This window comes from Ranitomeya variabilis, chromosome 5 (genome assembly GCF_051348905.1).
Source record: "Ranitomeya variabilis isolate aRanVar5 chromosome 5, aRanVar5.hap1, whole genome shotgun sequence".
Lineage (NCBI taxonomy): Eukaryota > Metazoa > Chordata > Amphibia > Anura > Dendrobatidae > Ranitomeya > Ranitomeya variabilis.
Window position 1 is genome coordinate 551284855 of NC_135236.1, and position 13764 is coordinate 551298618.

Genomic DNA, 13764 nt, shown 5'->3' on the forward strand with positions numbered 1-13764 from the left:
TCCTGTTCCTTATTTGTCATTTGTCATTTCCCACCTTGCTGTGTGTACCTCCGCCTTATCTTTCTGCTCTGATTGCCATTATCTGTGGCTCTGCATCTCTGCCTTGTTCGCCACTACCCGTGGCTCTGCGCTACTCTGCTCAGTTCTTCCACAACCTGTGGATCTGTGCCTCTCGGCTTTCCTCTCCACAACCTGTTTCCTCACTCTCTTGCTCTTGGCGTTACCTCCTGCGGTTCTGGCTCTTGGCGTTACCTCCTGCGCTTCTGGCTCTTGGCGTTACCTCCTGCGCTTCTGGCTCTTGGCGTTACCTCCTGCGCCTCCGCTCTTGGCTCCGCCTCCTGCGCCTCCGCTCTTGGCTCTGCCTCCTGCGCCTCCGCTCTTGGCTCCGCCTCCTGCGCCTCCACTCTTGGCTCCGCCTCCTGCGCCTCCGCTCTTGGCTCCGCCTCCTGCGCCTCCGCTCTTGGCTCCGCCTCCTGCGCCTCCGCTCTTGGCTCTGCCTCCTGCGCCTCCGCTCTTGGCTCCGCCTCCTGCGCCTCCGCTCTTGGCTCCGCCTCCTGCGCCTCCGCTCTTGGCTCCGCCTCCAGCGCCTCCGCTCTTGGCTCCGCCTCCAGCGCCTCCGCTCTTGGCTCCGCCTCCAGCGCCTCCGCTCTTGGCTCCGCCTCCAGCGCCTCCGCTCTTGGCTCCGCCTCCAGCGCCTCCGCTCTTGGCTCCGCCTCCAGCGCCTCCGCTCTTGGCTCCGCCTCCAGCGCCTCCGCTCTTGGCTCCGCCTCCAGCGCCTCCGCTCTTGGCTCCGCCTCCAGCGCCTCCGCTCTTGGCTCCGCCTCCAGCGCCTCCGCTCTTGGCTCCGCCTCCAGCGCCTCCGCTCTTGGCTCCGCCTCCAGCGCCTCCGCTCTTGGCTCCGCCTCCAGCGCCTCCGCTCTTGGCTCCGCCTCCAGCGCCTCCGCTCTTGGCTCCGCCTCCAGCGCCTCCGCTCTTGGCTCCGCCTCCAGCGCCTCCGCTCTTGGCTCCGCCTCCAGCGCCTCTGCTCTTGGCTCCGCCTCCAGCGCCTCTGCTCTTTGCTCTACCCTCTCCTCCTCTGCTCTTCCTGGGCTCTGCCTTCTTCTCTACTCTTAGCTCCTCCTCCTGCTCTTACGCTACCTGTTTCTTTATATTCTCCAGTCTGAACAGGTTCTTGCCTGTTTCCATACACCCACCTGAATACCAGTTCCTACCAGAGTATCAATCCTGTCTGCCAGTGCCAGCTGTGCCCGCCTGTCTGCCTGTATCTCTGTCAAGCCAGTCTGCCCGTCAGGGCCTCAGCCATACCCGTCTGTCAGCCAGTGTCACAGCCGTGCCTGCCTGCCTGTGTCTTGTTCCCGGTGGGATCAGCATCCACAGTCCGACTCCACCCTGGAGTGGTACCTGGTAGCTTCCTATTGCACAAGTCTGACCTCACCATCAGAGGCTCCAGCGAACACCTAGGAAGCTACTTAGTTACGCCCCTTCCAGGGAAGTTCGGTCTGTGGTCCAGTGGGGCCACACCCCCTGGCGCCCGCGCCATCCAGTCTCGGCGCGAGCTTTATAGATTGCTCAGGCCATGGTCCCCGCTGAGTCCCATGAGCCGCTGCTCTCGGAGCAAAATGAACTCTCTTCTAGCCAGTATTGGCCCCCGGAGGGTTTCTACGCTCGGTTGAGAGCTGCCTACACCTCCTCCAGGTGGTCCACTCATAGTCTCAGATGAGTTGTATAATCTCCTTGCTTATAATGAATTCCGTCGGAAGCCTCCGCCAAGATACTACGGAGATCCAGAGGAGTGCATGGAGTTCCTGGAGCGAAGTTTGTTGTATATGGAATTGAATGCTTCTGAATTTCCCTCTGATCTGCACAAGGTGGGATTTCTGATGTCCTACCTAGCAGGAGATGCATTGAATTGGATTAACCCTTTCTGGGAAGCAAGGGATCCTATCCTCTCTGACCTTGATGCCTTCCTGACAGTTTTCCTTAAAGCCTTCAAAGCACCTAAGCCAGCTCCTCCTGCAAAGTCTTCCCTCACCAGATCCCAGAGGCGGTCTAGACGAGCGAATTCCCCAAAGAAACCATCATGTCGGACCAAGCCCGTCCAAAACCCGCTGGTTCCTCTACCTGTTCCTGCAGCTACCCAAACAAATCCCAAGAAGTTTGGTAAAAGTGGGCTGGCAAAGCCGCAGCCCGCATCCAACTGCAAGAAGGGGACGCGGTATCGCTGCGGTTGCAAGGAACATCCAGACGGTCTCTGCTCTGTGGATGTTAAACTCCAAAACCCTGGGTCAGCAGGAGAGGCTGCCCTAGGTGAGAGTACTTCCCCTCCATCTAAATCAAAGACTGTGTCTCTGTTTTCCGGGAGCTTTGGCGAGGTAAAGTCGCCTGCCATTCGGAGTCAGTGTGTGGTCTCCGTTATACAGCTCCAGAACCCGGTGAGGGCATTGTCTGAAGTTGGTCAAGCCCTACTCAAGAGCAGTCTAGTCCTTCAAGAACAATTTCAGCTCCAGGTTGGAGTCTTATACTCGAAGAAGTTTGTCTATCGTATGCTGTCTGTTATGTCCATGGGTCATTCTGAGCCTAGGACTCTACCACCCGCCCTGGTCAAGAGTTCCTGCAAAATGCTTCGTTTGAATTTACCCAGTCATGAGAGGTGTCTGGTTCCCATGCGTCTAGGACAGTCAACTGTGTTATCTTCTTCTGCTGGTCTGCTAGTCGTCGAGTCAAGGTGTGATGACGTCACCCAAGATGGGGAAGCGGTGACTGTTGTGGATTCTGTTTGTGGGCTCCCTCTGGTGGTTACTGCTGGTACTGGGTGACTTTGGTGGGTTGCGGCCTTTGGTTTCCACCTGTCCATCAGTGGCTGGTTGTTTCCTATTTTACCTGGCCTTTCTGTCATTTCCCTTGCCGGCTATCAATGTATTCAGATGTGCTCTGTTTGGTTCCTGCCTACCTGCTCCCAGATCTTTCAGGATAAGCTAAGTGCTGATTTTCAGTTGTTTGGTTTTTTGTCCAGCTTGCTTATTATGTCTCTATGCTAGCTGGTAGCTCTAGTGGACTGAGGTTCTCCCCATGTGCCATGAGTTGGCACATGGGTTCTTGTAATCTCAGGATGGTTTTTTTTTGATTAGTGTTTTTTGCTGACCGCTCAGTCCCCTTTTGTATCGTTCTGCTTTCTAGTTTACAGCGGGCCTCAATTTGCTAAAACTATATATATCATCTCTATGTGTGTGCCTTCCTCTCATTTCACCGTCAATACATGTGGGGGGCAACTATATCTTTTGGGGTTCATTCCGCTGGAGGCAAGTGAGGTCTTTATTTTCTCTGCAGTGCTAGTTAGCTCTTAGGCTGGTGCGTGGCGTCTAGAACCAACGTAGGCACGCTCCCTGGCTATCTCTAGTTGCGTTTGTCAGGCGTAGGGCAGCGGTCAGCCCAGGTTCCATCACCCTAGAGCTCGTCCGTAATATATTTGTACTTTGCTTGTCCTGTGCTATCCCTAGCCATTGGGATTCATGACAGGTGACTATCTCTCCACACGTCTCCAGAGACTATACCAGTAACCTGTCAGTCATCGAGTCAAGGAGTGCTGATGTTACCAAAGATGGGAGAGCGGTGACAATCTCTCCTCACAACTCTAATGACTATACCTGTAACCGGTTTGTGGAAACATCCCCATCTTTTGGAGGTTTGTTTCTGGATGTCAGGCAGAAGATGTATTCTGTGAGTGTTCCTTCAGCTTCCATATGGCCGGCTGGTGAAGATATCAAGACATCTCCGCTACCTGAAAGTTTGTCTCTGGATATCGGGCAGAAGATGTATCCTGTGAATGTTCCTTTGGCCTCCATGTGGGTGGCTGGTGAAGATATCAAGTCAGTAGCATCCAAGTCCCTGCTTCTTGTCTACCCAGAGGAAATAGTCCAGTCCATTGTAGAAGCCAACCCCATTGGGTACCAAGAGACTTTGCTATCTGAGATTCTGGGTGAAGCTAACCCTGTTGAGCAAAAGAGACTTTGTCTTCTGAGATTCCTGGTAACCCGTTTGCCTTATCCTACCTTGAAGATGTTATGATGATTTGGACTGTGAGCGGTTTCTTTCTTCTACAGATCATTCTGGCGGGTTTGAAGAAGAGGGGGCGTAAAGGAGGGGGTACTGTAACAACCCTGCCGGCATCACTGCATGGCCTTCCATTCCCCACCTGCCTGTTACATCAACTCACTCACCCAGTGCCATGCTGTGAGATCTGTCTGCTGCCGGCTCCATGCCATGTGCTTCATGGCCGCCTGCTCTGTGTACACTTCCTGGCTGTGTGCATAGGGGGGCGGCGCCAGCCACTCCGGATTCTTATTGAGACTGTGTGCACCTCCCTGGGGTGTTCCTGACCAATAGCCTTGAGGCCTCTGATACTTAAGGCATCCTCACCCATTGGAGGATGCCTGAGCAAACTATTTCTCTCAGTTAGCACTTGCTACTGAGCTGCCAGGTCGTGTCTGTTCCTGTCTCTGAGGGCTGCAACTAGCAGGCCTTCATCTGTGTTCTGTTTGTGTATCCTTATCCGTATCCGTGTCCGTTCCTGTCTGTACTCTGGTCTATGTCCGTTCCTGTTCCTTATTTGTCATTTGTCATTTCCCACCTTGCTGTGTGTACCTCCGCCTTATCTTTCTGCTCTGATTGCCATTATCTGTGGCTCTGCATCTCTCTGCCTTGTTCGCCACTACCCGTGGCTCTGCGCTACTCTGCTCAGTTCTTCCACAACCTGTGGATCTGTGCCTCTCAGCTTTCCTCTCCACAACCTGTTTCCTCACTCTCTTGCTCTTGGCGTTACCTCCTGCGGTTCTGGCTCTTGGCTGCGCCTCCGCTCTTGGCTCCGCCTCCAGCGCCTCCGCTCTTGGCTCCGCCTCCAGCGCCTCCGCTCTTGGCTCCGCCTCCAGCGCCTCCGCTCTTGGCTCCGCCTCCAGCGCCTCCGCTCTTGGCTCCGCCTCCGCTCTTGGCTCCGCCTCCAGCGCCTCTGCTCTTGGCGCTACCTTCTCCTTCTCTACTCTTTGCTCTACCCTCTCCTCCTCTGCTCTTCCTGGGCTCTGCCTTCTTCTCTACTCTTAGCTCCTCCTCCTGCTCTTACTCTACCTGTTTCTTTATATTCTCCAGTCTGAACAGGTTCTTGCCTGTTTCCATACACCCACCTGAATACCAGTTCCTACCAGAGTATCAATCCTGTCTGCCAGTGCCAGCTGTGCCTGCCTGTATCTGTCAAGCCAGTCTGCCCGTCAGGGCCTCAGCCATACCCGTCTGTCAGCCAGTGTCACAGCCGTGCCTGCCTGCCTGTGTCTTGTTCCCGGTGGGATCAGCATCCACAGTCCGACTCCACCCTGGAGTGGTACCTGGTAGCTTCCTATTGCACAAGTCTGACCTCACCATCAGAGGCTCCAGCGAACACCTAGGAAGCTACTTAGTTACGCCCCTTCCAGGGAAGTTCGGTCTGTGGTCCAGTGGGGCCACACCCCCTGGCGCCCGCGCCATCTAGTCTCGGCGCGAGCGTTATACTCTTCCAGAGAACCAAGCTCCATAGGCTGTAGCAGCCACCACTCCGGATCCTGCTGCGTTCCACCAGACCCGGCGGTTGTGATTGTTGACATCAGTAACTACACCGCTTGTCAGTTGCCGAGTCACGCTTCCCTCAGTATATAATATAATGCCCCACAGTAGAATGGGTCCCACATAGTGCATCCTGGTACGTAGAAGAACTCTTGTACTCGCCTTCCCTCCACTCCCCTGCAGCGCAACATCCTATTATGTCAGTGAGTTCAGAGCACAGCAGTGTGACTTCCCTGCTGTGTTCTAAACAAATTGGTGGTGAGCAGTGATCAGTCTGTACTGTAATACTGATAACAGGCTGTGATCACCTCTCCTCTGGCCCCGATACTCTCCTCACCCTGGACTTCTGCTCCCCGGCATCTCCTGTCTTTGCTCTGCTCTCGCTCAGCTTATGATAGGAAAAGTGCTACAGATGGCGCTGCGAACACGCTGCCGCCGGGATCAGCCGAATGATTCACTGACTGCCGCCATCTTTGTACAGGAGGAGTGCATGCGCAGTTTTAATGTAACCGCCGTTATGTCTACACAAAGATAGCGTCGGTCTGATTTACTGCACCTGCGTGAATTCCGTACAGGTGCAGTGAATCATTTGGCTGATCCCGGCGTCAGATGCGCGACGTGTCTACAGACAGAGGAAGCCGGTCACATTAAAGGGGTTTTCCCACAAACGAAATTTCATTTTAAAAATTGACATTCTGACCGTGTACGGAACATACCACAGCTCCTGGGCAGGGGAGAAAGCAAAAGATAATACTGACATTACAGCAGGGGATCACTGGGGATTTCTTTTGTCAGGTATTTATACCTGAAATATTTCACTGACTGTTTTTAAACAATATTTTACCTCACAAAATGTCTCCTCTGCGATCCCCTGCTGTAATGTCAGTATTGTCTTTTGCTTCCTCCCCTGCCCAGGAGCAGTGGTATGTTCTGTACACGGTCAGACACAGACAATTTTTAAAACGAACTTTCGTTCTTGGAGAAAACCCCTTTAAAAAGCAAATATCAATGCCAACATAGCTCCTCCTAAAAAGTACGCCAACGAAAGGAAAGCAGATGGATATAGACATGTATAGATAGATAAATAGATGGCTAGATAGATGACATACATAGATGATGGATACTTATGACATACATTGATAGAGTATATATACATATGAGATACATCAATGAGAGACATACGTAAATGAGAGATAAAAATGACGTACGTACATTAAAGATTGAGACAGGCAAATAACATGATAGAGACATAGATGATAGATCAATATAAAATACATATATAATACATAGATACAGGGATAGATAGACATAGATTATAGAATAAATCGTGTTTTTTTTGGCCTTATGTGGATACAATGTAAATTAAAGCACCTTTGTCATAAATTTTTTCATGTTTAATAAAATGTTACCTTTACCTACTTTGCTTTCTTTTTAATACAGGGGGAGGGGTGAGTGCACATAGGAAAGAGGACACATGGGGGAGACAGCTCAAACTAGAGAACACATGAGGGAAGATGGCACAGTGGTGGGGAGAGAGCAGACAAGGGGGCGAGCACATGGGGTACACAGGTCAAAGAAGAGATGACATGAGAGAAGACAGCTGATGGGGGAGAGAGAAAGCGCACAGGGGGTGAGAGCACAGGGGGGAGACAGCTCAAACGGGACAGCACATGAGGGGGGAACACAGCACAGGAAGGAGAGACAGCAGACAAGGGGGACAGCACATGGGGTAGACAGGTCAAAGAGAGCACAGACGAGAGAAGTCAGCACATGGGGAAAGAGAGTGGATAGGTGGGTGAGCACATGGAGGGGGGGGATATTCTCAACGCTGCAAAGCCTGCCCCCATCGTGACATTACCGCCCTCCCGATAGCATCGGGGCCTCCATCTAGTTGATTATATAATCAACAATTATAGAAAAATAAAAATTCTGGCACCTTCTTTTTAACCCATTCAAGACCTTGCCCTTTTCGGTTTTGCGTTCTCGTTTTTCACTCCCCTCCTTCCCAGAGCCATAACTTTTTCATTTTTCCGTCAATATGGCCATGTGTGAGGGCTTGTGTTTTGCGGGACAAGTTGTACTTTTGACCGACATCGTTGGTTTTAGCATGTCGTGTACTAGAAAACGGAAAAAAAAAAATTCCAAGTGCGGTGATATTGCAAGAAAAATGCAATTTCACATTTGTTTTTTGTTTGGCTTTTTTGTTAGGTTCACTAAATGCTAAAAGTAACCTGCCATTTTTTGTGATCTGGGGTCGGATGAGGGCTTATTTTTTGCAGGAAGAGCTGACGTTTTTAATGATACCATTTTGGTGGATACATTCTTTTGATCGCCGTTATTGCATATCAATTAAAATGTTGCGGCGACCCAAAAAACGTAGTTCTGGCATTTCTAAATTTTTTTTCTCGCCACGCGATTTAGCGATAAGGTTAATCATTTTTCTTTATTCATAGATCGGGCGATTCTGAACGCGGTGATACCAAATGTGTGTTTGATTTTTTTTTTTTACTGTTTTATTTTGAATGGGGCGAAAGGGGGGTGATTTAAACCTTTATATCCTTTTTTTTTTTATTTTTTTCATATTTTTTATACCTTTTTTTTGCCATGCTTCCATAGCCTCCATGGAAGGCTAGAAGCTGGCACAACTCGATCGGCTCTGCTACATAAAAGCGATGCTCAGATCGCTCCTATGTAGTAATTTACTGCATTGCTATGAGCACCGACCACAGGGTGGCACTCATAGCAATCCGGCATCAACAACCATAGAGGTCTCAAGGAGACCTCTGGTTGTTATGACAACGCATTGCTGACCCCTGAATCACGTGACCGGGGTCAGCGATGTGCTCATTTCCGTCCCAAAGGCCGAAAGCGCTAGTTAAATGCCGCTGTCAGCGTTTGACAGCGGCATTTAACTAGTTAATAGCGGCGGGTGAATCACGATTCCACCTGCCGCTATTGCTGGCACATGTCAGCTGTTCAAAACAGCTCACCGCCGGTGCCCACATCAAAGGAAGAGATGCGACCTCTGCTGTACTAGTACGGCAGAGGTCAGTAAGGGGTTAAGCTTACTTTATATGGCGCATAGTAGCCGCCCGATCTAAGCATAAAAATAACTTGTGTAAATGTCAGCAGTTGTATGTACCCAGTACAGAGTACTCTTATAGTAAATTTGGCCTCTTGCATTTTTAGACTACATCCAGCTACCTCCGAGTCAGTGGCCTGGCAGTGGAATCTGCTGTCCGATGTGATGACATCAAGGAAGGTATGGTAAAATTGTAATTTGCCATTAAATTCACTATCCATTCACACTTCTTGTAGATCATAATTGCGGGCAGCCATTTCTATCATACAGCTTAAGTATAGAGATGGATGGAACAAGTCAATGAGATTTTGGTTTTCCTGGTCATTTCTGGTTGGTGTTTTCAGAGCGAGGGTGTGTGCGTGTAGATACCACTACAGCTGCCCATGGAGGGTCTGCTACTGCAGCTAACCGATTGTAATGGGTTGTTGTCAGATGTTGAAGATGATTTTTTTTTTTTTTTTTTTTGATCATTTGGAAAAACCCTTACCCTGAGGCACACATGTGGCTCTAGTACCAATCAGGTAATTAGGAGAGTGTCATCAAAGATGCATTATGCCCCTTTTGAGAGAGCAACATGAAGTAAGGGTAGACTTTGATCTCACTGTCACTTACTGGGCTGCTTGCTGCAGTTTTGGTAAAACACTGAATTTCCAGGTCACCATCCTGAAAGCACCATGGAGGACGTCTTTCTTATCCATAGTGGGACAGGAAACCATGAGAGTTTAAAAGGACCCTCCCCCTTCCACCCTTCAGTGATTTTCCAAAGTAACACCTCTGGATGGATGCAAAAAAGAATTTTATTTTAACATAACAATCATTATACAAATGTTACTTCACATAAGTATACCGTGTATTTGAAATAGGTAGGGAACTAACAGTGCTGTCAGGATGGATTCCTGGAAATACAATTACCGGTAGGTCTAATTACCGTTTTCCAGGTCACCACCTGACAGCACCATTGAGAAGTACCAAAGGAGACTTTTTGGTCTTAGGGCGGGACTACTGCATTTAGCACCTTTCTACCGAAGGCTAGCTGAGACAACACTACATCTAGTTTGTAATGCTTAGAAAAGGTACTGAGATTAGACCAGGATGCAGCCCTGCAGATCTGATCTGCTGAAGCACCCCCTTTTCACTGCTCATGAGGCGGCTACCGCCCTGGATGAATGAGATTTTAGGTTGCCTGGGGGACTCTTTCCCTGTGCCTCGTATGCTAGGCTAATGGTGGACCTAATCCATCTCGCAATGGTAGATTTTGAAGCTTTTTTCCCCCTTATTAGGGCCTCTAAAGAGAACAAATTGATTAGTATCCTGTCTCCAGGCCCTAGTTGCCTCCAAGTACTTAAGTACGGTCTTCCTAACGTCCAAGTTATGATAAACTGTTTCTTTCTGGTTTTTGGGAAACTGACAAAACGATGGAAGCACTACCTCCTGATTTATATTGGAATCTGAGACCACCAGGAAGGAAGCCTGGGTCAAGTCTTAAGGTACCTTCACACTGAACAACTTTCCAACAAGAACGACAACGATCCGTGACGTTCCAGCGTCCTGGATAGCGATATCGTTGTGTTTGACGTTCAGCAGCGATCTGGATCCCGCTGTGATATCGTTGGTCGGAGCTAGAAGGCCAACACCTTATTTTCGCCAGCAATGTTTTACAATGGTATCCAGGGTAAATATCGGGTTACTAAGCGCAGGGCCGCGCTTAGTAACCCGATATTTACCCTGGTTACCATTGTAAAAGTAAAAAAAAAAACAGTACATACTCACCTTCTGATGTGTCATGTCCCCCGGCGTCCGCGCTGCTGCTCAGAGCTTCCTGCACTGAATGTGTCAGTGCCGGCCGTAAAGCAGAGCACAGCGGTGTGCTCTGCCGGCCCTGACACATTCAGTGAAGGAAGCTCTGAGCACCAGCGCGGACGCCGGCGGACGTGACAGACATCAGAAGGTGAGTATGTACTGGGTTTTTTTTTTTTTTTTTTTTACTTTTACATTGGTAACCAGGGTAAATATCGGGTTACTTAGCGCGGCCCTGCACTTAGTAACCCGATGTTTACCCTGGTTACCCTGGTTACCCAGGTGCTGCAGGGGGACTTCGGCATCATTGAAGACAGTTTCAACGATGCCGAAGTCGTTCCCCTGATCGTTGGTCGCTGGAGAGAGCTGTCTGTGTGACAGCTCCCCAGCGACCTAAACAGCGACGCTGCAGCGATCGGCTCGTTGTCTATATCGCTGCAGCGTCGCTGAGTGTGACGGTACCTTTAAGACTAGCCTATCATCAAATATTTGCAGATAGGGGTTTTGAATAGATAGGGCCTGGAGTTCTCCTGTCTCTTGGCTGAAGTGATGGCCACTAGAAATGCAGTTTTGAGGGAGAGATTATAGATGTTTATATCCTCAGCTAAGTTAAAAGGAATTTTGCACAATTCATTAAGGACCAGGTTAAGATCCCAAGGTGGGATGGTTTTCCTGATCAAGGGCCTTAGCTTTAAAACTGCCCTGGAAAAACAAGCAATCCAGGGGTGGGAGGCTAGGGAAGAATCCTAAAATACACTGATGGCTGCCACTTGAACCCTCAGAGTACTCTGTTTAAGACCTTTCTTAAACCCCTGCTGCAAAAAATCAAGGATTTTGGGAATGTTAGGGTGATCAAGATCAACCATCGTGTCTCCACAAAAACTGCAGAATTTCTTCCAAATTCTTAAATTGCAGAAGTTACTGGCTTCCTACTTGCTTGGAGAATGGAGATGACCTCTTCCGATAGACCTTTCGCTTTCAAGATCTGGCGCTCAGGATCCAAGCTGCTAATTGGAGGCTGTCTGGGTCCTGAAGAAGAATCGGGCCCTGGAGGAGTAGATCTCCTCTTTTCGGAAGGAGAATAGGTTCCTCTACTGCCAACTTCCTTAGTAAGGGGAACCAGCTCCTCTTGGGCCAGAACGGAACCACTAGGATAATCTGAGCTCTGTCCTCGTATATCTTCCTGAGGATTCTTGGGATTAGTGCAAGAGGGGGGAAAGATATAAGAGACCCGTGCTCCATGATTGGGAAAGTGCATCTACTCCCGCCGGTCTTTCCCAAGGGTTCAGTGAATAAAAGGTTCTGACCTTCGCGTTCCCTCTGACGGCGAATAAGTCCACCTCTGGAGTTCCCCAGCGCTGGCACAGCTTGCTGAAAACTTCGCTATTTAGCTCCCACTCTGTAGCTGACAGCTTTTTTCTGCTCAGAAAATCCGCCACCTGGTTCTTCGATCCTTCCAGATGCACCGCTGAAATTGAGAGAACCGATCTCTCTGCCCAACTGAAGATTTGATCCGCTAGCTGTTGTAATCTTAGATGCCTTGGACCCCCCTGATGCCACAGGAAGGCTAACGTCGTCGTGTTGTCCGAGAGAATCTTCAGATGTTTGTTCTTTAGCAGATCTTGAGCTGAATAGAGGACCTTCCAGACCGCGTGTAACTCTGATTCAAGGAATTCATGCTTTCCTCTGAATTCCACTGTCCCTGATAGTATCTTCCGAGGACTTGACCACCCCATCCTTGTTGGCTTGAGTCTATGGTCACCGTGACAGCTGGAGACTGGATCCACAGAACGCCGACCTGGAGATTCCCGGGGACAGTCCACCAGCGCAGGGATCGTCTGACTTGATGGGATAGACGGAACTCCCTGTCCAGAGATGTGTCTTCTGTCCCAGGAAGCGAGAACTGCTCTCTGTAGCTGACTGGACTGAGACTGGCTCCAGCTGACACAAGGAATGCAGGCCGTCATCAACCCCAAAATCTTCATTGCATCCCTGATGGACACTCAGCTTCCTGAAAAATGGCAGATTCTTATTATATCGGTCTGCTTTTCGTCTGGAAGAAAAGATTTTCTGACATTTGAGTCTAGGATAACTCCTAGAAATTTTATTCTTGGTTTGGGTGTCAAGTGTGACTTTGACCAATTCACCACCCAACCCAATTTCTGCAGAGTGGAGATCACCACCTGACAGTCAATCTTGAGCTGCCCTATAGGGTCTGCCACCAACAGGAAATCTTCTAAATAGGGTACTATCGTGATATCTCGATTTCTCAAATAAGCCACTATTTCTACAACAATTTTTGTAAAGACCCTGGGCGCTGTTGCCAACCCAAAGGGGAGGCAGCAAAACAGATTTGTGGTAGAAAAAGAGGGAATAATCTACCATTACCAGAGATATTTATGGTGATCTATGCAGATTGGAACGTGATAATATGCACTCTTTAGGTCTAAGGTGCACTTTACCACGTCCTTTCCTAAGAGGGGAATTGTAGAGCGAATGGATTCCATTTCGAACCTCTTGTACTCCAGCCACTTGTTTAGGGGTTTGAGGTTAATTATGGTTCTGGATTCCCCAGAGGGCTTTTTTTTTTATAAAGAGGCTTGAATAATGACCTCTTCCCATCTCCCCATGAGGAACTGGGGATATTGCTGCCATTCGCAGAAGATCCTGGATGTCCAACCACAGAGGAGACAGAAGAGAGATGGACGTTGGACACAAAAAAATCTTTCTGGGGGAAGAGAGCTGAACTCTATTTTGTACCCCTGAGATATGGAGAACCCAAGGACTTCTGGTAATCTTCCCCCATTGTATTCGAAAGTTCAACAGACGCCCTCCTATTCTGATGGCGTCATTTCTTTCGGAATTCTGTTCTGTTCTGGAGGTCGAGGGACCCGAATCCCTATTTTTGTTCCTATTATCTCCCCCTTTTTGATAGCTCCATCTCCCTTGCTTTCCCTTACCCCTGTAGTCTGATCTTTGACTATAATAGGGCCTGCGAAAGGGCTGGTACTTCCTATGTTTTTCTTCTGGAAACCCCTTTTCATCTGAAGCTTTTTCCAGGATATCAAGAATAGGTCCAAAGACCCTTCCTCCTAAGAAAGGGATGGAGCACAGCTTATTTTTAGAATGGACATCACCTGACCAATTTTTCAACCAAATGGCTCACCTGGCTGTATTTGATAAAGACTGGCCTCTAGCTGTAAATCTAACCGACTCTACAGTAGCATCTGCTAGAAAACCGGTTGCTAGTTTTAGTAGAGGAATTGCCTTAATAATGGTCTCTCTAGGTGTTCTAGCTG

The 13764-nt window shown here is 49.3% G+C and overlaps 1 protein-coding gene across 7 annotated transcripts in view; it reads left to right on the top strand.

Annotated features, from left to right (window-relative positions):
* SIMC1 (SUMO interacting motifs containing 1) overlaps positions 1 to 13764 on the top strand; it is a 169427-nt gene that overhangs the window by 14232 nt on the left and 141431 nt on the right. For all 7 annotated transcript variants that reach the window (XR_013215837.1, XR_013215838.1, XR_013215839.1 and 4 more), the window contains exon 4: positions 8776 to 8848. Coding sequence is in view for 4 of the 7 variants with exons in the window: in XM_077265894.1 (XP_077122009.1) it covers positions 8776 to 8848 (73 nt within the window). In the remaining 3 variants the exon portion in view is untranslated. The remainder of the gene's footprint in view (positions 1 to 8775; positions 8849 to 13764) is intronic.